The sequence below is a fragment of the Ammodytes marinus genome, assembly GCF_949987685.1.
Source record: "Ammodytes marinus genome assembly, chromosome: 8".
NCBI classification, from domain to species: Eukaryota; Metazoa; Chordata; class Actinopteri; order Uranoscopiformes; family Ammodytidae; genus Ammodytes; species Ammodytes marinus.
The window spans coordinates 4,180,400-4,206,369 of NC_137212.1; the positions used below are offsets into that span (position 1 = coordinate 4,180,400).

The 25,970-nt window shown below is 39.0% G+C and overlaps 2 protein-coding genes across 2 annotated transcripts in view; one reads left to right on the top strand and one right to left on the bottom strand.

The window, feature by feature from the left end:
* The first annotated feature begins 477 nt into the window (after positions 1 to 477).
* On the top strand, positions 478 to 5,732 carry LOC307254243 (actin-related protein 2/3 complex subunit 5-like). The gene is made up of 4 exons (XM_080032539.1): positions 478 to 739; positions 2,239 to 2,311; positions 2,879 to 3,055; positions 3,856 to 5,732. The coding sequence occupies exons 1-4, from the start codon at positions 600 to 602 to the stop codon at positions 3,916 to 3,918; spliced, it is 453 nt and encodes a 150-aa protein (XP_079888665.1). The 5' UTR covers positions 478 to 599; the 3' UTR covers positions 3,919 to 5,732.
* Positions 5,733 to 6,344: 612 nt separating this feature from the next.
* hmcn1 (hemicentin 1) overlaps positions 6,345 to 25,970 on the bottom strand; it is a gene marked incomplete at its 5' end in the record, with an annotated part of 135,582 nt that continues 115,956 nt past the window's right edge. Inside the window, 25 exons of the mRNA XM_080032171.1 lie at positions 6,345 to 8,136; positions 8,618 to 8,744; positions 9,080 to 9,199; positions 9,934 to 10,356; positions 12,790 to 12,918; positions 13,273 to 13,398; positions 13,919 to 14,032; positions 14,767 to 14,901; positions 15,368 to 15,487; positions 15,826 to 15,888; positions 16,389 to 16,626; positions 17,107 to 17,228; positions 17,601 to 17,738; positions 19,072 to 19,218; positions 19,678 to 19,848; positions 19,975 to 20,145; positions 20,793 to 20,963; positions 21,612 to 21,782; positions 22,231 to 22,401; positions 22,733 to 22,903; positions 23,318 to 23,587; positions 23,983 to 24,064; positions 24,483 to 24,673; positions 24,971 to 25,105; positions 25,569 to 25,782. Of these exons, the coding sequence (XP_079888297.1) occupies positions 7,770 to 8,136; positions 8,618 to 8,744; positions 9,080 to 9,199; positions 9,934 to 10,356; positions 12,790 to 12,918; positions 13,273 to 13,398; positions 13,919 to 14,032; positions 14,767 to 14,901; positions 15,368 to 15,487; positions 15,826 to 15,888; positions 16,389 to 16,626; positions 17,107 to 17,228; positions 17,601 to 17,738; positions 19,072 to 19,218; positions 19,678 to 19,848; positions 19,975 to 20,145; positions 20,793 to 20,963; positions 21,612 to 21,782; positions 22,231 to 22,401; positions 22,733 to 22,903; positions 23,318 to 23,587; positions 23,983 to 24,064; positions 24,483 to 24,673; positions 24,971 to 25,105; positions 25,569 to 25,782 (4,287 nt within the window). The 3' untranslated portion in view covers positions 6,345 to 7,769. The remainder of the gene's footprint in view (positions 8,137 to 8,617; positions 8,745 to 9,079; positions 9,200 to 9,933; positions 10,357 to 12,789; positions 12,919 to 13,272; positions 13,399 to 13,918; positions 14,033 to 14,766; positions 14,902 to 15,367; positions 15,488 to 15,825; positions 15,889 to 16,388; positions 16,627 to 17,106; positions 17,229 to 17,600; positions 17,739 to 19,071; positions 19,219 to 19,677; positions 19,849 to 19,974; positions 20,146 to 20,792; positions 20,964 to 21,611; positions 21,783 to 22,230; positions 22,402 to 22,732; positions 22,904 to 23,317; positions 23,588 to 23,982; positions 24,065 to 24,482; positions 24,674 to 24,970; positions 25,106 to 25,568; positions 25,783 to 25,970) is intronic.

The following is a 25,970-nucleotide window of genomic DNA, read 5'->3' on the forward strand; positions in this document are numbered from 1 at the left end:
CTATCTATCTATCTATCTATCTATCTATCTATCTATCTATCTATCTATCTATCTATCTATCTATCTATCTATCTATCTATCTATCTATCTATCTATCTATCTATCTATCTATCTATCTATCGATCGATCTATCTATCTATCTAGTTAGTTTTAGATAAAAGGAGTTTGCCTTGCTATTTTGGTGCAAATAAATCAACAATATATAAACAATGTTAATTAAAAACTTGTTTAGGGCTGTCCTTCACTTTTTCGACTTAAAATGTTAAATCTGGATTTTAAAAGAAAGCATGAACTACTAGAGGCATAAAAATAATGAAAATGTTACACTGATGTAGTTAACTTATGTATGACTGCCATCCAGCGGCCAAAGACGGTAACTACACACTACACACCCTGCAGTTTTATCTTATCACCACCAGGGGGCGATGTAGTGAACGCGGAAGCAAAAAGCACCACACACATCACAGAGAGGAAAAGGGGAGGAAGTCAGGAAGCTTGACAGCACAGCCGTGTCAGAGGGGGAAAAAATAGTAAAGATAGCAGCTATTGACTCCCGTTTAGACGTGATTTAGAGGCCCAATCTTTCCCAAAAATACAATATGTCGAAGAATACAGTCTCAGCGCGCTTCAGGCGAGTGGATGTGGATGAATACGACGAGAATAAATTCGTGGATGAAGAAGACGGAGGAGAAAACCAGCTGGGTCCGGACGAGGCAGAGGTGGACTCCCTCATCAGACAATATCCTTTAACAATAATATGGATATTATAGATACTGTAGCGTGTGTGTGTGTGTGTGTGTGTGTGTGTGTGTGTGTGTGTGTGTGTGTGTGTGTGTGTGTGTGTGTGTGTGTGTGTGTGTGTGTGTGTGTGTGTGTGTGTGTGTGTGTGTGTGTGTTAGCAGCCGACTAGTCTGTGATTTTAGGGCTAATATTCATCTGCACATTATTTAATCTATCTGTTTGTGTGTTAGCAGCCAACCAGTGTGTGTGTGTGTGTGTGTGTGTGTGTGTGTGTGTGTGTGTGTGTGTGTGTGTGTGTGTGTGTGTGTGTGCGTGTGTGTGTGTGTGTGTGTGTGTGTGTGTGTGTGTGTGTGTGTGTGTTTGTTTTAGCAGCCTACTAGTCTGTGATTTCAGGGCCAAGATTCATCTGCACATTATGTGATCTCTTTGACTATTTGTGTTAGCAGCCACCCAGTGAGTGTTTGTTTTTTAGTGCCACGATTAATCTGCAAATGTAATCTCTTTTACTATATATATATGTGTGTGTGTGTGTGTGTGTGTGTGTGTGTGTGTGTGTGTGTGTGTGTGTGTGTGTGTGTGTGTGTGTGTGTGTGTGTGTGTGTGTGTGTGTGTGTGTGTGTGTGTGTGTGTGTGTGTGTGTTTGCTGTTGCTTGCAGTATGAATGGGCGTTTTTCTGCAAGTAGGCCAGTTACTGTCTATCTGTCGAGACTTGCCTGGCAGTCACATTCCAGGGATTTCTGCCCCCAAGACACAAAATGCTCTCGTTTTAAATATAGCCTCTATGGTAAATGCATTACTGTATCTCCCAAGCTCACGATTCAAAGTCATATTTTATTTGATTAGAATCGAGTTTTCTCTTTGATATATCAGTTAATTTTTTGCTTATAACTGGTTTATATTTATTGTGTTGAAAGCAAAGTGTTACTGTAAAGTCTGGCATTCAGCTGAGCCTGTGATTTCTAGTACTTTGGGTCCTTTGGTCCTTATAAGGCATGAACGATGCTCTACTTCCTCATTGAATAACACAGTAACCCCTCCCACTTCATGTTCCAGTGCGGGAGAATTAAAGGAAAAGGTTCACTCACTTTTATGTGTTGTAGTCAAGACCAAATTAGACCCTTGAGATAACAACACATCATAACAACACAACAAACCATATTAAAGGTGCTACAAGTACCTTTTGAATATTTCTTAAACAGTCTAATTTTTCCTCTGATGATCATACATGACATCTAACAGCAAAAGAGACCATCAGTGCAAGGAATGCTATTTCTATATAGTTTTTCTTAATGCATTTGTCATGGGTACTGTCACCCAGGAACAACAGCTGGCGTAGTAAAAACACTACATCGGTGTATGAATGTGTGCTCCAGTTGTGTAAGTCGCTTTGGATAAAAGCGTCTGCTAAATGACGTAATGTAATGTTTAAAGGTGTTAAAAAATGGATACTGCCCACCCCCCTATGCTGCGTAGCTTCTTCCTTAACCCTCTGTGCACAGGGAACCTCATGGAAGCTTTACAGGCCGTCCTGAAGAACCCGCCAATCAACACCAAGAACCAGAACGTTAAGGTGGGTTGGGTTTTTCTCTGTCAGCGGTTTGAGCATTTTACACATTCTGGTTATTTGAACATGTTTCTTAATTAGCCTCCATACATCAGTGGTGATTGCCTTGTCCCAAAGGGAGCGTGTCTATGTTCCCACAGCCTGTTCGTCCTATATTTTTAAGTAATCGAACTATATAATAGAGAATGGTACGTCTGTATGCTTGATTGCGTGTGAAACTCCTATTCTTACCTCTGCCTGTCCCCTAACCCTGATTGTGTGTGTGTGTGTGTGTGTGTGTGTGTGTGTGTGTGTGTGTGTGTGTGTGTGTGTGTGTGTGTGTGTGTGTGTGTGTGTGTGTGTGTGTGTGTGTGTGTGTGTGTGTGTGTGTGTGTGTGTGTGTGTGTGTGTGTGTGTGTGTGTGTGTGTGTACGTGTGTACGTGTGTGTGTGTGGGCAAATGTATTAAAAAATAAAAAACAAAAATATAATATGTTTATAAGTATTCACAGCCTTTGCTCAATACTTTTTCGTGGCACCTTAGGCAGCAATAACAGCCTCAAGCCTCTAACTCTGGTCTCCCCTCTCTTCCCAGGACCGAGCAGAAGGTTTGGTGCTGAAGGTTCTCACTGCGTTTAAAAGCAGCGACATAGAGAAAGGCGTTCAGTCTCTGGATAAGAGCGGAGTGGATCTGCTGATGAAATACATCTACAAAGGCTTCGAGAAGCCGTCGGAAAACAGCAGCGCCGTCCTACTGCAGTGGCACGAAAAGGTAAATACAGTATCTATCTATCTATCTATCTATCTATCTATCTATCTATCTATCTATCTATCTATCTATCTATCTATCTATCTATCTATCTATCTATCTATCTATCTATCTATCTATCTATCTATCTATCTATCTATCTATCTATCCATCCATCCATCCATCCATCCATCCATCCATCCATCCATCCATCCATCCATCCATCCATCCATCCATCCATCCATCCATCCATCCATCCATCCATCCATCCATCCATCCATCCATCCATCCATCCATCCATCCATCCATCCATCCATCCATCCATCCATCCATCCATCCATCCATCCATCCATCCATCCATCCATCCATCCATCCATCCATCCATCCATCCATCCATCCATCCATCCATCCATCCATCCATCCATCCATCCATCCATCCATCCATCCATCCATCCATCCATCCATCCATCTAGCTATCTATTTACACATCTACACCTCATGTTCATGACAGAATTATGAAGTTATACATGATGGCTTAGAGGAAAGAGTGGCCGACCAGTAACCATGAGGTATCTGGTTGGATCCCCGGCACCGGACAGTTTTTCCCAAATTTTAAATTAAATAAAGAAGAATGATTTGAGAAAAAAATTATAATATCAACACTAATATCAACATATGAATAATAATATTAAAAGCATCATTTATGGGGCCTGTAGTTTATTAGAGATTCGGTTTCAGCTGTAATTTTTTTTTTGATTAAATAGCCTAGCGGTTAATGTTATGTTTTATTTGACCTAACCACCATCTTGTTTGTGTGTTTCCAGGCTCTGGCGGCGGGCGGTGTCGGCAGCATCGTGAGGGTTTTAACAGCCAGGAAGACGGTTTAACAGAGTCACTCACAGATACAGGAGAACTGCATCAAAACGTACTGTTCATGTCATCTTTACACATAGCATTGGAACTAAAATGATTAAAAAAAAATTATTCTTAACCTGATGTTGCGTTCAAGTCTAGACGAAAAATAGGAATTCAAAATCTGGGTCACATTAGGTTAAAAATGTTTTTTTTTTACTCCTTTCTTCCAATGCATGATCACAGCCTACTAATTAATATTTCTCACAGGGTGCTACAAATAACTAAACACCCCACCCTCCATCCCCCACCCTTTCTCAATGGCATTCCTATAAAGTATGCATTTATGTGATCAATCATGGAGAGATAAATCTTAGAAATGCCGTAAATAATTTTTTTGCTACACACATTTATATATTTAATTCTGGAGACTTTTCCCCAAATTTTACTGTGTCCGTTAACCAAGGGGGTTGTTTTCCATCCATCCTTTTTGAGGGATTATTACCCAAGATGCATTACCACCATCACTCCTATTTAATCCCATTTGACTGTTCAACACATTGCTCAATCATATCTTGGGACTGTATGAGCTTTTTGTCAGTTCTTTCAGGAAAATTACCACAAGAATACTTTCTAAGACTTTTTTGTTTTAGTTTTTTTTAGGTATTGAGGTATAAAAAATATCCTTTGCATGATCCCAATTTTGAGAGTATTTCCCTTGAGTATTTCATACCTGTCTTTTGTACATGTAATGTTTGTGGGATCTGTGTATCTGGGAAAAACTAACTAAACCAAGTCATTGTTTTGTGATGATTCAAAGTTTAAAATAACGCTCTTTTGCTCAAACAAATCCTCCTCACATCCTATCGAAACACTGTTACTACAGTAAAGGTGCTACGAGGAACTTTTAAATATTTACGAAACAGTCTTAATTTTTCCTCTGATGATCATGAATTACATGTAACGGCAAACGAGACCCATCAGTGCAAAGAATGCTATTTTTATATAGTTTTTCTTAATGCCTTTGTCATGGGTATACACTCACCCAGGAACAACAGCTGGTGTAGTAAAAAACACTACCGCTTTTGTCCAAAGGGGGCGCTAGAATGAACACAAACTGAAAGTTCCTCGGAGCACCTTTTAAACTAAGTAATGATTTTGTATTGAATCAAAGTTTAAAATGACACACTGTTACTACAGTATGATTTTGATATAAATGCTTTTTAAAAAGCGAAGAGTAAAAAAAGTTGTAAAATGATTTAGTTTGATCTGCCTTATGAGGTACGATACGTCTGTTGCCAAATGATTTATTTTTGCTTTCATGGAAATAACTTACATTTAATGATTTAGTTTCCCTTGTGTATCAAGAGAATCATTTTGAGACAAAGTGGTGAAGTTTAAGAAATACATTATCAACATACAATAAGCAAAGTGTGTTTTAAACAGTTCAAAACTGTTTTTTAAAATAAACAACCTTTGCTCTTCATGTAGTGATAATTGGAATTCATAATATTTTGTTCTGGATAGTGGAAATTTCTCAATGGATATCCTCAACAATTGTGTTTCACTCACGAGTTATAATCACGGGCAGATATTCAGACATGTGTGACATATCTGAATAACTGGCATCAGTGACATTAGATTGACTCAATTCTGATGCAGTAACGTGTAGTTTTACATAATGAAAATGTTTTTCTGGTTCAGAGGTGCTCTGGTTGCCGGTTGTGACAGTAAGACGAGGTGGGATACACCACACTGATGTACAAACTGCCTTACTCAATATTCCTTTTTTATGTTTGTGCTTTTTTGACAAAAATAAATAAATCAAAGGTATGAATGCTGATCATAACTGTGTCATGGCTTTGAGTGATTTTTACGTGCACAAAAAAAACGTGGTATGTTGTCAATGTGCAGAAGGTTTTAAACAATAAAGAAAAATAAATATTCAATTGATACAATACAGAATGCCCGAGAGCCTTTAAAGGTGCAGTGTGTAATATCTGAATATTGAGTAGCATCTAGTAGTGGTGAAAGGTTTACAATGTAATGCTCCAAAGGTAACCCCTCCCTTTTGAATAATTAAAAAAGCTATGGTGGCTTTCATGGACAAGAAGCAAGTTACTAAAGATGGCATCATTCACTACTGCCTCAATTCTGTCCTCAATATCAAGTGATGAGGTGTGAAGATGTATTTAGTCTTCTTTGTCTTCCAACAAGTGCATTCCATTATATGTGTCACCATCGGGTACCTGAATATTGTCTTTTTTTTTTTTTTTTTTTTGCAGAAAATCATATGTCCTATGGAGTAAAATTCAAGGATTAAAATAACATTATCCTTTTCTCTGATCATTCCAAGCCGACGTGTTTAATCATATAATCTCTTGAAAGGTTTCGCATAAATCTTTTCATATGCAGTAGTGCTAAGCTGCAGACATAGAATATTCTTAATTTCAGTGTATATTCATTTATTACATTTTTATTACAAAATGGATACAATAAGTACAGTATAGCAATACATTATAGGAAAAAAACATATGTACAAGTCATAAAAATAAAATACATCTTGGTATCAACTATTGGATGGAGCTGTATGGTAATAACAAGACAATCATTTTATTATTGGACAGTTTTCTTTTGTTTTTAATGCACTTGTGTGTTTTGATAGGCCACTACCTGAGGATGTATATATAATATTTGACGGTCAAGTTTTTTTTTCTATCGCCAAAATGAGCACCATATTATCTGAGCAGTCACCATGGCGACTGCTGACACGAGGGCGAAACTAAAATGGTGGGGAAAACTGCCCTGTTTTTTCTCGTTCAAGCACTTCCCAATAAGTTAATAATAGGTAGATGTAAATAATATAAAAGGCAAGTAAAGATTTCTTGAGTAAGGTTGAGTAGCCTACTCTTTTAGCCAGTGGCGGACACTTTGGCAAAAAATTTAAAATCTTTATGATCTTATAAATAAATTTGAAAAGGGCAATGGGGTAAAATTATCAAGGAAAAAATATTAAACATTTCACTGAAAAAGTTAAGACGGACTGAGGCCTTATCCAACATGTACGCAGATATTTAAAAAAAAATCACGTACACAAGACAGTGTTTTAAAATATCTCTCCAGGGGGGTGCTCCTGGTGTAGTGGTTAAAGCCCCCCCTCGATAGAGGCTCAGTCCTCTTCACAGCAGACCCGGGTTAAAATCCAGCCCGGGTCGTTCTCTGCATGGCATTCCCCTTTCTACCCCATTTCACCTCTGTCTCTCCACAACTGTCTAATAAAAGCATAAAATTGCCAAAAAAAAATCTTTATGAATATCCCTCCATACACACAACAACGAAAGAAAAACAAAATGCTGAAGTAATCATGCCACGCCAGTAGGTGGTGATAATGTGTCAAACAAGTCAAACACCATCGAAGGACATTGTGTAGATGTAAACAACCTCCAGTGTCCCTGTCCCCAGGAAATACACTTCTCCTAAATCTCCACTTTGTCCGGAGTTTTCAAAGCACTCCCATTTTAGTGTCCATTTGTGATGTTAACATGTGGATAAAAAGGCCAAAATACACACAGAAAAATATACGGTAACCAAAATAACCTGTGTACGTGTGGGGACATGGCCTTAGATGAGTATTCCAGGGATTAGCCAGCTTCATCAGAACTTTCAAATGACCAGTATATTTTATCCAATTTTACGTCTTCAAGTCACTGGCTTCTCGCAAAATATCGGGCACAAAGTCTTGTTTATTTTTTTTCAGTTTTTTACGATGTGGCTGCAGCTTCAACAAAAAAAAAAAGTTTTCGCTGCAATGTTAGGACCAAGGACCCCTCCGATCCCATCCATTTGTCCACCTCAGTCCCTTTATGTCTGTGTTTTTAAAGTGCTCTCAGTAGGGGTAAGCGGACACTGCGATGTAGACAATGAAGGTAGTCTGGTATTCAATGCCTCCATCTTCGCTGAAAGAAAGCGCCCGGACTTTCATTCGGTACGTGTGCGGTTCCCTTAGCGCCTGCGTAGTGAATAGAACCCCTTTGAGGTTCTCGTCTCGCAGGGCAAACGGTAACGTGACGTCCTCATCCACCACTATGAAGGTTGTGCGCGGATGCATCACCCCGTCCTGTGTGTAGGCCACTAGTCGGATGAGATCTTGGTTTGCAGCGATGCCGAACGGGAGGGATAACAGTTTGTATTCCAGCGCATAAGGGGTCAGGGCACACTCCAGGTCATTCGGAGGGCAGTTCTTCAGGCAAAATCTGCAACACAAGAGAAAATATTTCAGGGTGGGAAAGGCAAGAGAAATGATAAATAGAGGCTAATATAGACAAATATATATATATAAGCATGTTTTTTTAGAGAAAATGTTATCATAAATGAGACAATTAACAACATATGGACAAATCCTTCAGTAACAACGTTTACAATAGCGCTAAGAATTTTTATGGAAAGTTTAGTAGATGATTGCTTTAAAAGTTGAGATTTTCGGTTCAGAGAATTGAAAAAAAAACCAATGTTGAGATAATGACTTTTGAAGATGGGTGTATAGGAGAAATATACGGACGCAAATAAACACCTGAATGAACATGTTGGACCTTTAATTTGTACTATTGTATGAAAGAAGACATGTTAAGTAAGCGAAATAACCAAACATCTCAAACTTGACCAATATTTTTCGCCTGCAGTGTCTCGCCTTGATGTTAAAAATTATCCAAAAATACAATTTGTGTGAAGGTTTACCCTGTGGCTGCATCCCTCTTGTAGTTGGGTGGACAGGGAGTGTCGATACACTGGTAACTTCCCCTCATGTTGAAGCACATCTGGTTGGCTCCACACTGGATGTTCTGCTCCAGGCATTCGTCTATATCTGTAGACACAAAAACACACAGATCATCTTTATAAAATATTATTATTTTTCCTTCTTTTCTTCATGTCTTTCTTTTTTAAAGATTTTTTGGCATTTTATGCTTTTATTAGACAGTTTGGAGAGAGAGTTGAAATGGGGCAGAGATGGGAATGACATGCAGATAACGACCCGGGACGGATTCCGTGGTCTGCTGCTTTTGAGGACTGAGCCTCTATCGGGAGGACGCTCTAACCAACTAAAAGTGAATGTTTTAATCAATGATATTGTATGTATTTTCACGCAAATAAATGTTATATTATTATAGAAGGAAACAGGAAATAGCCGGTAGCTTTTACCTTGACACGTCTTTCCGTTGGTCTTGAGGCGGTAACCGGCCGGACACAGGCAGCGATGGCTCCCCAGGGTGTTCAGACACTCGTGCTGACAGGTGTCCCTCAACTCACACTCATTGATGTCTGTCAGTGTCACACACACACACACACACACACACACACACACACACACACACACACACACACACACACACACACACACACACACACACACACACACACACACACACACACACACACAATTCAACAGAACATTTTAGATATGATTTAAAGCATGACCAACAAGGGACCTGAAAAATTTCCACTTTTGGCTCAGCGGTCCCCTGTTGGTGAATGTGTTACGAAGCAAAGTACACTCTTAGATAGGTATGCAAGTGCACACACACAATCACAAATAAGCCAATGATACAGGGATAATTAGGACAACATAAAAAATTAATTAGGACATTTTTAAAACTCATGCTGCCATGTTTACAGCAAAACCACAAGCGACAGTGAAGCAAAAGGCCAGTTGCTCTCCTCTCAACCCTGCCTGTCCTTAAAGCTTTTATACAAACGTTGTGCTGCTCCTTGATTCTCTCATTTATAACTGTGTGTCAGTATGTTGCTCAGAATCACGTTTTTTTTTCTCTATATTTTTATTTTTTCCTTATATATATATATTATTTTGTGTTTATTTGTGTATTATTTAACATCTATCTAGTTATAAGTCGAGCTTAGAGGATGTCTGGTTTCAGTAAAAATTAGATTGTAGCAAAGATGCACCGTTTTTGCTTCAATTACTTTTTTACCTTTGAATTATTAATCCTAAAAGTTTGAATCTGTCACTATCTTATCAACATGTCCTCCATATTTACCTAAGCAGGAGCCACCCTTGGCCTCAAACCCCTGCCGACAAGCTCGGAAACCCCGTTGCTGCGAATGATCACGAATGAGACTTCTTTCTCTGCGAGTGTGGGGCTTGTAGCGCCCCCTTGTGGTGGAGGCAGAAGCACCATCACCATCAGCATTAGCAACAGTAGCACCGGCAGAGTAGGAGTGGAAGCTCTGGGAGGCCAGGTTGTGGTAGAGTCTCTGGTTGGATGTGCGTTCGGGGGAGGATTGGGACGTTTGGTACCCGTACTGATAGCTCTCGTAGCTGGGTAGACGCTCCAGACCCGCGCAGGATTTACCGTCACCCAGCAGGTGGCGCCCCGCGGGACACGTGCACTTGAAGCTGCCGGCCGTGTTGAGGCACTGGTGGGCGCAGGGCTGGGGGAGCCGCTCGCACTCATTTATGTCTGAACGAACGCCGCACAAAAGAAAGACCAGCACCAAAGGGAATATACAGGAGAGGTAGACAAGAGAGTATTAGGGCCACGCGAGAGAGAAAAAATAAAAGGAGGACTTATTTTTTCTTCGTTTTTGTACTTTGAAAATAGCCCAAATGTCGAGAATAAAGTTGAGATACAGAGAATGTGGAGAATGAACTGGACAGTTACAGACAGTGGTAAAGTTGGAAAGATGTTGACAGATTTGAATTCTAGGATTAATAATTCAAAAAGTAAAAAGTTATTGAAGCACAAACGGTGCATTTTTGCTACGATCTAATTGTTACTGAAAGCAGACGTCCTCTAAGCTCCACTAATAACTGCACTGTATCAGAGTGAAGGTTTTGAATATTTTTCTCTTGGGTGTTTCTCTTTGTAGACGGTCCCTGTGCTCTCGTCTCACAGCCCGCTGCACATAGAGAGCAATGTTATTGGTGGAGCTTAGAGGACGTCTGCTTTCAGTCAAAATGAAGTTGTAGCCCATTGTCTGCCTTATGACATTGGCAAAGATTCATCTTTTGTGTTATATTAACTTTTAGCTTATAATAAATGATATTGTTATTGATTTCAACTCACTGTAAATATACTGAACTGTCCAGTTAAGTTTGTGACATTGTATTTCTTCTTTATTATCGACATTTAAACTTTTTTCTCTAAGTGCATAATGAAAAAAAAGCTTGTTAATTTTTGTTCTCTCCCATGGCACTAACACTCATCCGTGAAAGAAGTACGGAAGGAGAAGAGGGACAAAAAAATGCCGGAGTAACAGAAGAAAGATGATGGATGGAGAAAGTAAACAAGGTGGTGCGGGCCATGAAAACAGAGGAGAGAGATGAGAATGAGGGGAGAGGGGGAAAGGGTATATGTCAATTACCCGACTGTAAAACAATACATCTGCATGTCCCTAAAACAGAAATGTATTGAGACTAGGTATACATCATTTGAATGAGACTGACGGTATCACCTCTCATATCAAATTCAAGTAATGCTTTGAAGATAATAACTTCAATTCTGAATCTAGTTAACAATTTATCTTGAAGGTGGAGTCAGCGATTCTGGAGAGTGTTGTTGTCAAAAGGACTTTTTGTCAAAATCAGTGAATATCTCCTCATGATCCTCTACCTGTCCACATTGTGTGTGTGTGCACTGAAAAAATATGTTGTTCATACACAGCCTTGGCTCTGTAAACTGGTTGGAGATAGTTATTGATTTTGACAAAAAGTGATTTTGACAACAAGCGTTCTCCAGAATCGCTGACTGCCTTTGAAATTGTATCTAAAGAAATTATATAGAATATAATTCACATTTGATATCAGCTACAAAATCCGATTCATGCCAGAAAAATGAATATGTCACAAAGAAAGACATTCACTGTTAATGATGTCAAAAGAAGAGGGGAACGTTGAGTGTATGCCATTACAAAGCAACTCCGGGAAATAGCCAGATCCAAAACATTTAGATAACAGTTTGAAAAGTCAGAAGATTGTGAAAGGAAATAGAGTGATAGACAGAGCAGTGAGATATTTTGGTGTTGGTCTTCTTTTTTTTTTTAAGTTGATGTGTTGAAGATGAACTCGTTTTATTTTCAGTTTTGCTTCCTCAGTGGTCCATTCCTACCTTTTTTTCCTATCTGACAGTGGGGCTTAAGTTGCATCAATTGGACCTCATACCATGCATTGAATCTTTGCAGGGGTCCTTGCATTTGTTGTGAGTGAGTCAGTGTTTCAAATGGCAGCATTTTTAGAGATGTAAGTAAGCACTTGCAGAATATAGTGTCCGAACTTCATTGCAGTAGATGACAGCAGTTATTTTAAGACTTTCAGCAGAAGTGAAATTCAAAGAGAGAAGAATGCCGGCAGGAAGCAAGCAAGCAAGCTGATGTGCGAGTGTGAGGTAAGCAGTGCGAACATTTCTGAACAATATTGAACTATTTTTATTTAACTCGTAGTTTTTCAGAACAGATTTTGGACACAACCTTTTTTCATTTTATGAGTCAAAAATGTTCTGGTCTTAAAAATGCATTTTCTGCATGTTTTTTAGGAAGGAAGTATATCATATCAACATATTAACAAATTCTTCTGTAGTAACCTTCAGTATAGTGTTAAGAATGATTATGTAAAGTTTGGTTGATGAAAGTGCTTTAGAAGTTGAGATTCTTGGATCACACTATTGATTACAAACTAATGTTCAGATAATGGTAGTTAAAGATTGTTGTATAGGAGAAATACATAGACGCAAAACAGGCAAAGTAGCCTACAATCTCAAAATTGACCGGAGCTTGAGAGACTGTTTTTTTTTAACCTTAAGCTGAACAGAAATGTAACCTGCCTGATCACTGCAAATGAAGAGCTCTTTGAATGTCAGAAAATATATATATATATTTTTTTGAAAATCTGCACATACCTGCACAGGGCCGTCCGACTCCCTGGGATCTGTACCCGCGTGGACAGGTGCAGTGGTAGCTTCCCCTTGTGTTCTCACAGATCTGGTTGTATCTGCACTGATGCGTTCCATCTCTGCACTCATCAATGTCTATGGAAGGCCACATGATAATGATAATGCAACAATGTATTTTTATTATCTATTGTATTGCTATTTATTTGACCTTAATAACTTTACCTTGATGTCACTGACATGCTTTTTGTATTTCATTTTTATATCATCTTTATTAGTAAGGGCAAGTCATGGTCTGTTTAAGTTACTGTTTGTTGGCCTGTTGTAACTTATGAAAGTTACATTACATTAAAAAAGTTATGTTGATATAATTTTTGTGTGATTGTAGATGAGGTTAGATGCAAATTAATTTCCCTTTTTGGGTCTAATCTAATCTAATCTAAAACACATTTTCTGCATAACAAGAAATCCTTCATGTCGGTGGATACTCACCTACACACGTGCCATTGCCACCTTTGGTCATGCCGTTGGGGCACAGGTCAATACAGGTGTAACCACCGCGTTTGTTTTTACACTGCTGATCAGAGCGACACACCCTTTGTCTGCACTCATTTATATCTGATGTGATGGGAGAGAGAAGAACAGAGGTGAAGTTTATTCAAGGAAAGTATTTTGTGACTTAATGTTTCAAGCAATGAAATAACAATAAAAAACTGAAAATTCCCCCCTTGAAATTTTAATGTGCCTGTGTGTTGGGCTAGCTGAAAATTCTTTGGTGAAACCATAACAATCAGAAGATAAGTTCCAACTTTTGTGGAGATTGGACAATCGGTCAGTAAGTTATGGGAAAAGTTATAGTTAAAAGGTGCTCAGAGGAACTTTCAGCTTACTTTAATTATTGTGCCCCCTTTGGACAAAAGCGATAGCGTTTTTTACTACGCCAGCTGTTGTTCCTGTGTGTGCGTACCCATGACAAAGGCATAAAGAAAAACTATATAAAAATTGCATTTTTTGTACTGATGGTCTCTTTTGTTGTTACATGTCATTTATGATCATCAGAGGAAAAATATTTAAAAGTTTTAAATGTAGCACCTTTGATACAGATAAAGCATGATATGGAGAGGTGTAGCCATCTCACCTATACAGCGTCGGTTCCTGATTTGATATCCTGGCTCACAGGCACATCGGTAGCTCCCTATCGTGTTCAGACAGTGTTGATTGCACGGATTGGACTCCTGGCACTCGTTCACATCTGAGCAACAAAGGAAATTACTTGTGAAAGTTTCATATCAGCAACAATCACAACACATTCTCTGTTGTACAAGGTTCACTATGCAGTTTCACGGGAGGGAGATTTGTTTACATTTGCAAAGCATGCAGTTAGTCTACAAAACATATTTACTCTACATGTAATTCTTAGTATTGAATAATTCTATCAAAATTCAATTCAATAAAAATAAAAAAATAGTTTGGAGGCACCTGGAACCAAACGTAAGACTAGAATATGGTTGTTAACCAAACTGTGGGCCCCGCTGCTGTAAACAACAACAGTAAAACGGTAACTTTTAAAGTAGCTTTCTAACTTCAAACAGTTTTCTAGGGATCCAATTATCGTGTGAGTAAAGTTTGTTTATTCAGTTATGAAAATATACTTTAGAAAAATGTTAATTTCTAAAATTTAAGCAGATATGGCAATCTTTCCTCGACAATATAACAGCGCTGAAGTGACCTTCATGACACATTTTTGACTTTTAATTTTTTGCTTGACAATTACCTTTAATTCAAACGATGTTTTAGAAACCTTTTAAGTAGAGTACGCCGTGTTGGTTGTTTAATTTCTTTTGTCTTTTGTTTGTGCGTTCACTTTTACAGTTGTGTGTTTTTGTTCTTAAAAAAAAAATCAAAAAATAAAGTATTTAAAAAATGTTCACTTCTCTGACACCCAAAGTTACACAGTGTACCTTTAAATAAATCGTGGTGGCGTACCTGTGCAGCTGAGACCATCTGCTGTTCTCCTGAATCCGCGACCACAACGCATGACACACCTGTAAGAGCCGATTGTGTTCTCACAGTCCTGTCCGTTATGACACACGTTCCCGCCCAGTGAACACTCATCGATGTCTATGGGAATGAAAGAGCACTGGATTATTTAAAGGTATAGTGCATAACTTCTGTTGCCTGCATGAGGAATTCTGAGTAATTATAACAACACTGTCCATCTACATGAAGTAAGCTTTCGGTGATCAAGCATGGAATTTAATTCCTTCTGCTGTACGTTCAGGTTTTTTTCTCAGCAGTAGAATCAACAACTGAAACATTTCTTGGGATTTTCCTGAGCTCCTGCAACAGTGTCTAGGGAGCGACACTAGTTTGTAAACACTGCCATAATGAGAGTTTTGTGGAGCTGATAAGCTTAATCAACTTTATGTCAACTCGTTTGCCGATGGCTTGAATGTAACCGACATTCATTTAATATGAAAAAGTTACGCATGATAACTTTAAACTAATAGCATGTTTTTTTTGGAGTCCTAATTCCGACAGCATGGATTGAGAACAGGCTGGACGTGTGTGTTTGCGAGACATTCACCCTGACATGTCCTGCCGTCAGCGGAGATGGTGAGGCCTCTGGGACAGGAGCAGTAGTAAGTCCCTATGGCGTTGTGGCAGGTGTGTGAACAGGGGTTCCCCACAACACACTCGTTCTCATCTGCAGCACATACATGATACATAAAAACAAAACAATATTGCAACAATCAGTAACAGAACAAAGTATGTTTGGATAAATCATTAAATTGTCTTTAAAGTGTCTTTAAATCCACAATACAATGTAACTACTTTGCTCTACAGAAGTAGAAGAGGAGCAAAAGGAAAATAGCAACACAAAAAAGGACTCAAAAATGGCAACTTTATTTGTTATTTTTTTTTATATATATCTGCTGCCTTGTACAGCACTTTGTAATGTGCTTTATTATTATTATTTATTAATTCATAATTATCAGTATCATTAACTAGCCATAGGAACAGTGCGATGTAGATAAACGTTACCTGCACAGTATGGCCCAGCTGACACCAACGTGAAACCCTGGGGACACTGGTTACTGCGATCTCCTGGAATCATCAACAATTCTTCATTAAATTCCGACAAAACATTTCTTTATGGGAAATAAAGTAAAATCAAATGCAAAGGGTTGACTGGATGACTAAACAACAACAGATGACAACACAGAACCTTATATTAAGTTATAAGCCTTTAAGTTAAGTTTTTTTTACAGAGCAGTATTTTCTTTTTTTTTGTATATTTTTTTTTATTTGATTCGAATCTTTTAACAACAAGCAAACAAACAAAACAACAACAGACAAGAAAGAAAGAAAGAAAGAAAGAAAGAAGTTTATATGTTTTTCATTGTTCGGTATGACTGTGTGTGAATGAATGGAACCTGGAACCCTGTAAAGTTGACCAGTTTAAAACGTTGCTGAAGACTCATTTAACAAAAGGTGAGACTTCGACACAATGATGTTGTTTTTAAATGTGCTATAGAAGTAAATTTGACTTGACTTTAGACTAATTTACAAGACATCCTCTCAAAAACAGAGCAGTATATTCTCACCCTTGGCGATACTAGCTTGGATGCTATACTCGAGCATTTCCTCCAGGGGGTGGTATTGAGCGTTGATGGCCGTGCCGTGCAGAGTCTGGACCAGGTAGGGCATCTTGCCTTTGGACAGGTCGTAGGAGATGGTGTGGTTCCAGGAGTAAGGGACGCTCTCTCTGTCGATACTGAACATACGCGTGGACAGAGCGTATATCTGTCCCGGGCCCGTTTGGATGTAGTCCTCCGTGTAGTCCTGAGGCCAACAAAGGGTAGTAGATATGATGTGATTAAGGATTTCTTTTTAATATTTTATTTTTGGATATTTTTTTTTAGGAACACACAAACAAAAGACAAAAGAAAATAAACAACCAACACGGCGTACTCTACTTAACAGGTTTCTAAAGACATTGTTTAAACTAAAGGTGAATGTGAAGCAAAAAACAAAAAGTCAAAAAGGTGTCGTGAAGGTCACTTCAGCGCTGCTATATGGTCGAGGAAAGGGTGCCATATCTGTTCAAATTTCTATAATTTTCCTGAAATCTGTGATGAAGTATTTTGAAAAGTTTTAGTTAAAGGTGCTACGAGGAACTTTGAAATATTTCTGAAACTCAAATATTTTTTTCTTAATGCCTTTGTCATGGGTACGCTCACCCAGGAACAACCGCTGGCATAGTAAAACAATAGGCACTGATTTAATTTCCGTTCAAAAACATAAGAGCGCTTTTGGTTTTACCTTGATGCTGATGTCAGAATGTGAGGGCAGCTGCAGAATGTGTCCATTCACCACGATGTCCAGTAACAGCGCTCCGTCTGAGTCCAGGCCTCTGGCTATGTGGGTCATCCTCAGGATCTCACCTAGCAACATACAATTAGTATAGCAACAGTGAATTAACCTTTAACATATCATGATGTCATTATCAAGAAATAGTATAGTATAGTAGATTTTATTTGGACATGGACATGACAATGTCATTGGACGAACCAGATGCATTGTTTACAGTGTGTTAGCATAAATGCTAGTTTACAACACCTGTCCACAGGAGGCTTTTTTTAAAACAACAAAATAAACTAAACAAAACAGAAATAACAGACCGTAGGATTTTATTTAAATAAAATGCTTTTTAAATAAAAAAAAAATCATGATACAAATCGAATCATGAGTTGGTGTATTGTTACAGCCCTAATGGTGAGCTTTATAAAGTAATAAAAGTCAGAGTCCAATCCTACCTGTAGCAAACTCCACTTGAGTCTCTCTTCTAAACAAGCCTCCCGTTAGCGTGTAGCCGTTCACAGCTTCTCCTATCTCCTGGGCCGTGGTCCAGTAGATCGGGTTCAGGATCGACACCAGCTTCCTCATGGCAGGACCTTCACATTTAAAAGACAAAATGGATGTAATTTATTATTAATTTCATTTTTTATTTTGTGTTTATTTGATAGGGACAGATGGATGCTACCTCAAAGACACTTAAAATACAAATCTATAATGTACAGCATCAGAGAATATATAGCTACTGTTAATTTCCAATGCCCGTCCCTAAAAGGCTTTCAAACAATCGTAAAAAACAAACAAACAAACAAACAAACACATATGAAACATAGCCAGATTAAAAAAAAACATTTATAAAGATAATAATGATAAAAAAATAGTGGTGGGCCGTTATCGGCGTTAACGTGCTGCGTTAACGCCAGACTCTTATCGGCGATAAAAAAAATATCGCCGTTAATCTCTTATTCCACCTCCTGTTCGGCTCAGGGGAGATGGTTCCCTCCAGGGCCGATGGCTGTTCGCCGTCGGGGTGAACCCCCTTCCGTGTGTTCTCTGGTCGGGTAATAATAGCCGGGGGCCGTTGTTGACACTTGAGGAGCCTTTATTGCAGGAGCGAAGCTTCTCTCACACACCCGCCGCTCTCTCTCTCCATCACTTGCTCACGACACAATCGGGTATTGGAACGCAGGGTGGGTGTGTGTGGCCACCGGTCGCCACGTGACTATAAGTTTCCAAGTTTTAAACACTTCTATCTCTTCAACGTCAACGTCACCGTACCCGAATCCTAAATCGCAATCGCAGTCATTTGTGCAGTTATGTAAAATGTTTCACTAAGGAAAATGACAGAAAAAGTAACGCACAGTGACTTTGATGAGTAACTTTAATCTGATTACTGGTTTGGAGATAGTAACGCGTTAGATTACTCGTTACTGAAAAAAGAGGTCCGATGCCGGTAACGCGTTACTAAGTAACATCTTGTTGAACATTATTTATTTTCATCACCAATTATCATAGTAGAACAGCTTCCTCAAGCAGTTTGTGATGCATGTTGGAAACAGGAGATGAGCCCCTGGTCTGATGCGCCACCTGGCTTGAGAAACACGTTCTCAAAGACTTACTTTGAGTCATTATTTAGGGAGCACACACATATTATGAATGAATTCAAATGAGCCATTTTAATCTAGATTAATCTAGATTAATTCCAAAATTCAATGAGATTAATATAGATTAAAAAAATTAATCTATGCCCACCTCTATAAAAAAAACATTATTATGTTTTTATTACGTTTATGTTGTAAAAGAAAAAACTCCATAAATAAGGTATTAAAAGAATTGAAAAAATAAACAAAAAAGAGATCAACTTTTGTGCACTAGTTGCATGAACAGTCACATACAGTCTAAAGTTATGAGATTTAAACATATGAGACTGACCTAATGTCCTTGGTACATTAGTAACAGTAGCTTTGATGATTCTGCCTCCAGAGTTGCTCTCTGTGACGGTGGCGTTCAGGATGCCGATGCCAAACTCAATATCATTGATGTTCCCGACAATGCTTCCTCGTGCCTTCTGGGGTCCACCTGACAGAAAGAAAAGGGATTTATGAATGCACTCAACTGCACACATATACAATATACTGTATGTATCAGGGCTGTCATCATTAACAGGTGAATCACGATAAAAAGTCAGTGCAACTGTGTTTTAAGATACAGTTAAAAGTTGCTCTTCATTGTGAATATGGACTTGGCGATAAAATATGTGATTGATTGCAACTAACCATTGAAAATTTATTTTCTCTATTGTTTGACACCCCTAATAAAAACACACACACACACACACACACTCACACACACAATTCAACATAAGATTTTGGACATGATTTAAAGACTGACCAACTGGGGGGCCTGAAACATGTCCACTATTGGCTTGACGGTCCACTGTTGGTGAATGTGTTACGAAGCCATGTCCACTGTTAGATAGGTACGCAAGTGCACACACTTATACAAAGACACACACACACACACACACAAACTACTTACCTGGGCAGGCCTGCCCGTTACACCTGGACAGCTGAGAAGCGTCTCCCGGACACAAACGACCACCGTTGCTAGGAGACGGACTGCTGCACAGACGGACGCGTGTTCTCTCTCCACCACCACAGGAAGAAGAGCATTCTCCCCACGGCTGCCATGAGCCCCAGTTACCATCCACTATAATGACACAAAGACACAAAGACACAATCAGTTACCATCCACTACAATGACACAATATATCAATAAGTAGGACGTTAGTATGGCTTTTCCAACACAGCCACAGTCTCAAACAGGCTGACTCACCGGGACAGGTGGCTGCGCTGCATCTCTGTATCTGTGAATCGGCCCCTGCACATGCCCTCCCTCCGTTGGCCGGTCGGGGGTTGTCACAGGTCCGGTAGCGCCTCATCTGTCCCCCGTTACACGTCTTACTGCAGCTGCCCCAGCTGCTCCAAGGACTCCAATTACCACTGACTGAGAGGGAAAAAGTCACAATATATCAATGAAAGATGTGGAAAAATGTGAACTTCCAAAACGTTATTAAAAACACAAACTTTCTTGGAATAAGGAGATAGCCCCCTGCTTCGATATGTGGCTCATGGAGTTCTCTAGTACACTATATGGAGAAAATCCGTTAAGAGATCTCAGGGAAAGTAGAAAAATGTAAAGAGATATGGCAGCCTTTCCTCGACCCTATAGCAGCGCTGAAGTGACCTTCATGAAACCTTTTTGACTTTTTAGTTTTTTGTTTAACATTTACTTTTAATTTAACCAATGTCTTAGAAACCTTTTAAGAATAGTACGCCATATTAGTTGTTCATTTAGTTTTGTCTTTTGTTTGTGTGTTCGCTTTTTCAGTTGTGTGTTTGTGTTCTTTGAAAAGAAAAACCCCAAAATAGTATGTTGTTGCTATTGTCATCAGAGTGGATGTTGAATTTCATCTCTATTCTCAAAGCGCATAATGAAAATATTATTCCTCCCCTCATTTTTCTTTCTCTCCCGTGGCCCTAATACTCTTCCGTAATAAAGACTTGGTTATAGACAGATGTTCAGATATTAGTAGACACAGTGTATTCATTCATGGGTGTTTTTTTTCTAAGTAAAAGTTAATGTAAACTCACTGGGGCATGGGTCGCTGTTGCAGAAGTCAATGTGCACGTCATTGCCTTCACACAGCCTGCCTCCGTGCTGAGGAGCGGGGCTGGCACAGAGGCGTGTTCGCTGTCTGGTCCCGCCGCCACACGAAACACTGCACGCTCCCCAACTCACCCAGGACGACCACTTACCATCCACTGCAATAGAGAAGCAGAATTATTTAAAGAGAAAAAATTAAGAGACCAGGCTCGATTTTTCTTAAATCTTCTTCTCTTTATTACTTAATGGAAATGCTCTTATATATAACATATCCCTCTAAAGAGTAAAACGAGAGACACTGAATATTTGGAGTCTCTTAAATTTTTTTCAGAGCTGTAATTGACAAGTTATTTACAAAAAATTACTGAACAGACTTGACTACATTTCTTCAACAAATCTCATTTTCTCAAATGGTGAGCTGAAAAGTAAACTATTCATACATTCACAGGCTCTTAAATGCTCCTACAGTTTTTAAATACACAAGGCATACCACAGGATGTTACCAGACAGTATCCAGGGGTTACAAAAGGCCTATACAATGTAAAGGATATATTTATATACTTGTTTTTTTGTTACCTTTCCTTACCTTCATTTTGCTGTAAAATGTCAAGTGAACTGACAAAATAATTGTTGTAAAATTGTTATAAAATAAATGTTAAATGGGTATGTGAAGGCCTACTCCGTTTTTCGTCTACAATGTTGGAAAAGCATTAATTAATGTTTATTATAGTTTATTTGAGCTTTTTCAAGTTGGAAAATGACAGAAATAGCCTAAACTTAACCAAACTGAATCCCTGAGCACTCACCAGGACATTGCTTCTCCTTGCACACTTGTGTCTGTGTGTCCGAGCCTTCACATTGCGGCCCTTCGAAGGCTGGCGGTGGGTTGTTGCACAGCCGTATTCTGGACTGCATTCCCTTACCACAGGTCTCACTACAGGGGCTCCATGGTAACCAAGACCCCCAGTTACCCGCCACTGAAGTATAAGAAGATGGTCAATACATATAGGATTACAATACAATACTATACATACAAAAGGATCTGTTTATATGTTGTTAACTGTCTGATTTATGATACATTTTGTTCCTAAAAACATGCCAAAAATGAATGTTGCTGTACACTCAGTAGTATTCTTGGATATATAAAAAGGCTGTATCCAAAATCTGTTCTGGAACTCTAATGTGGTAAAAATTAAATTAAGATTTTAACTCTGGCTTTATCCAATATCTAGCTTTTAGTTTAATCAAAGAGATGCAAATATACTCATTGCTTTGTACTAAATTGTTTAGATATTGCCACATTTGGATATTTATTCAAACATTGCTGAAAAAGGTGTAACAAAAACTCTCTCTCCAAGTCTATCTAATAAAGCAAAAATGCCAAAAAAAAATCATAAAAAAAAATTAAAAAAAATCTTGACTCACGCGGACAAGGCCTGACACTGCATATGATGACTTCCACTGCCCTGCCGTCACAGGTTCTGCCCCCGTGCTGGGCAGGAGGGTTACTGCAGGTCCGCACTCGCGTTCTGTTGCCCTGACCACAGGTTCTAGAACACTCCTCCCATAGAGACCACTCAGACCAGTTCCCTTCCACTGGAGACAAACAAAGAGACAATTATTACAAATACAACAACACTCAGGCAGGACGGAAGTACGGTACTGGGGTGTGACTGAAGTTCCAGGTGCCTTTGATTATTTGTTTTTAAAACTTCATTTAGACAAATAAACCTTCAACAGAAATGGGCGTTCAAGCAATGGCAAACAATATGGTTTTCTTTTCTCTGGACTACCTGCACATTATTGATATATGACAGTAAAATGATGCAATTCATTTATTTTTGGCTTAAAATAACATAACAAAGCAATCGAATAAATTTAAAACCTTTATTATTAATTTAAACATGGTCACACTCAGCAGACTCACCTGGACAGGGCTTTCCCTGACACCGTCTTGTGTCTTTGTCTGATCCGGCACAGTGGCGCCCCCCGTTGGCCGGTAGTGGGTTGTTACACAGCCTCAGCCTCTTCTGGGACCCCACACCACAGGACACACTGCACACCCCCCACTCTGCCCACTCCGAGTAGCCCCCGTGGACTGGGAAACAATGGAATACAGGTTAAAACAACATGTCTTTCAGCCATTTAGTCAATTAATTGATATTAATTGATTACTTTTGTATTTATTAATTTTTTAACTGTGATTGTAAGAAAGTTCCAGTGGGCGAAATGACGTCCCCTTTTAAAAAGGGATGAAGATTTTGTTTCTTTGTACTCTCGATTGTAACAGCTTAACCTGTTCAGATCACCATTCAGAGTCTGGACAGAACTACCTTTTATTTTTAGTTTGCCATTTGCCATATATATATGTATAGTAGAGTACTCCATGTTTGTTGTTTATATTATTTTATAATTTAATTCTTTTTTTCAGTGTTTTTTATGTGTGTGTATGTTCATAAAAAAAAATCTATAAAAAAGTATTTAAAGAAAAAATAAACATTGTCCAGCTCACCTCGTACAGTGAGAGTGACCCTGACCAGCACTGATCCTAGCAGGTTTCTTGCCACACACTCGTACTCGGCAGTGTCTTCCTTCTGGGCGCTACTGACCCTGAGGGAACCGTTGGACAGGGTGTTGAAGCGGTCCTTACCCAGTAGGGAGCGACCACCACGTGACCATTCGATCACCGGGCTGGGCTCACCCTCTGCCTGACAGCTTAGCACAACCGTAGTGCCAGCATCCACCACCGTCTCCACTGGCTCTACTATGATGGTAGGGGCCCCTGGAAAAAGAAATGTAAATTTTTAGGTGTTTACTTAAAAGGTGCTACAAGGAACTTTTAAATATTTCTGAAATAGTCAAATTTTGCAAGTGATGATCATAAATTACATGTAACAGCAAACGAGACCATCAGTGCAAAGAATGCCTTTGTCATGGGTACGCTCACCCAGGAATAACAGCTGGCAAAAAAAAAACAGTACTGCTTTTGCCCAAAGGGGTTGCGAGAATGAAACTGAAAAAGTTCCTGGTTGCACCTTTAACTAAAGTTTGGCTCTTGCATTTGTCCTGTATAACCATCATTATCCATTATCTCAACGTTAGTTTTTTTTAATACTCTGAACCAAAAATCTCAGCTTCTTAAAGACTTTACTGAAAACTCAAAAGATGGACACTTACTCTGCAAGGTAAGTGAGACACTCCTCTCCACCACACCGGCATCATTTGTCGCCACACACATGTAGCTGCCTGAATCTTCACTCTGTATAAAATGGAATTAAGGCACAATTCATCATCATAAATCACAAGAAAATCTCAAATGTACATACTTTATAAATGTCTTTCTCACAAGCTGCAAATTATGAAAATAAATTTGTCCCTAAAAGATATTTGTGGAGCCACCACAGTGACCAGGCTTTAACATTTAACCTTAAGAGTCAGCAATTCTGGAGAATGCTCGTTGGCAAAATAACGTTTTGTCAAAATCAGTGAATATCTCCTCACGATCCGCTCTGTATGTACAGTATGTTTGCAGGAAAAAATCAAATCTAGTTTTAGTACACAACCGAGGCTTTCAATCATTCTCAAGAATCGCTGACTCCATACTCAACATTTGATCATGTACAGAGTATGTTCCTGTATTTACACAGAAGTTATCTCAGTTTCATGTATTTTCTTACCACTGTGCCGTAGATTGCCAGAGAGCCGTTGTCTAGCTGACGGATGCGGTTGCTGATCTGTATGTTGATTCCATTCTTGCTCCACCTGATAATGGGCAGAGGGTCTCCCCGCACCTCACAGTTTAGGATGGCATTACCCCCCAGAGGCTCAATACGGTTTGAGTGAAGGTCCCCGTCAATAATAGGGGGCTCTGGACAAAGACAGAGGAATTTACTTTGACATTTATGGACACAGAACTTGATTGAGGGTTGACTCGTGAGTTACACTTGACTCTAAATTTCATGGCGGGACACACAGAATAAAAATATATATTAATCATTATCCAGCATACCAACAAATAAAGCATACTTGATGACAACATTTTTTTAAAAGTTTTTCTAAAAAAATTTAAATAAAAAAATTATTATCAACCATACTAAACTAACAAAAATGCACAATAACCAGACAAGAGCAGACATAAGTTTAATCAGAGTGTGTTTTTTTTTACCTTTGACATAGGCAAATGCCAGTGACTTGATGGTTCCTACGCGGTTCTCAGCCACACAGGTGTAGGTGCCAGAGTCATCTTTGCTGACTCTGTCTATCACCAGCTCACTGTGGCCGTTCATGTGATCGTAGTGAACTAAGCATCAACAAAAAGCAGTAAAATATGATTATAGACAAACACACAGACGTTCTTAAAAGTCAGTGATTCTGGAGAAAGCTTGTTGTCAAAATCACTTTTGTGTAAAAATCAGTGAATATAACCTTACGATCCACCACCTGCACGTACTGTGTAAGCGCTGAAAAAAAAAATCAGTGTTAAGTAAATACACAGCTTAGGCTCTGTAAACTGCTATGTAAACGAAGGGGTCCCACCGTAGCAAGCAACATTTTTACAGAGCCTAAGCTGTGTATTATTAACATAGATTTTTTTCAGGTAGCAGATAGTGAGGAGTCATCACTAATTTTGAGAAAAAGTGATTTTGGACAACAAGCGTTCTCCAGAATCATTTACATCATACAATCATTTATGTAAAACATTTTGGAGTTTGGAGGTTGTTTGATTTTTCAGTAAACACTCTCACTCACACAACAGTACATACCTGGTATGATGTTGTTGTTGAAGGTCCATGTTATTTTGGGTGTGGGGATGCCAGTGACTCCACATTCCAGCAGGAGGCGCTCTCCCTTGTTGAGTGCCACGTCTCCCAACAGCTCAGTGAAAACAGGGTGAGTGTGGACGGACAGGGTCACCGTCCGACTGTCCTGGCCGATCGCATTGGTAGCAACACAGGTGTAACTGCCTGCATCGTCAGGCTGGTACAAAGGGAGGAGAGGATCATTCAATCAATCAATCAATCCATCAATAAATGAATGAATGAATCAATCACCTTTATTTTCACTTGAAAGATATTTAGGTTTCCCTCATTTACAGTGACGACGAGCATACACAATAAACACAATTACAAGGATACTGTAATAAACAGAGAAAAGAGAAATAAAAT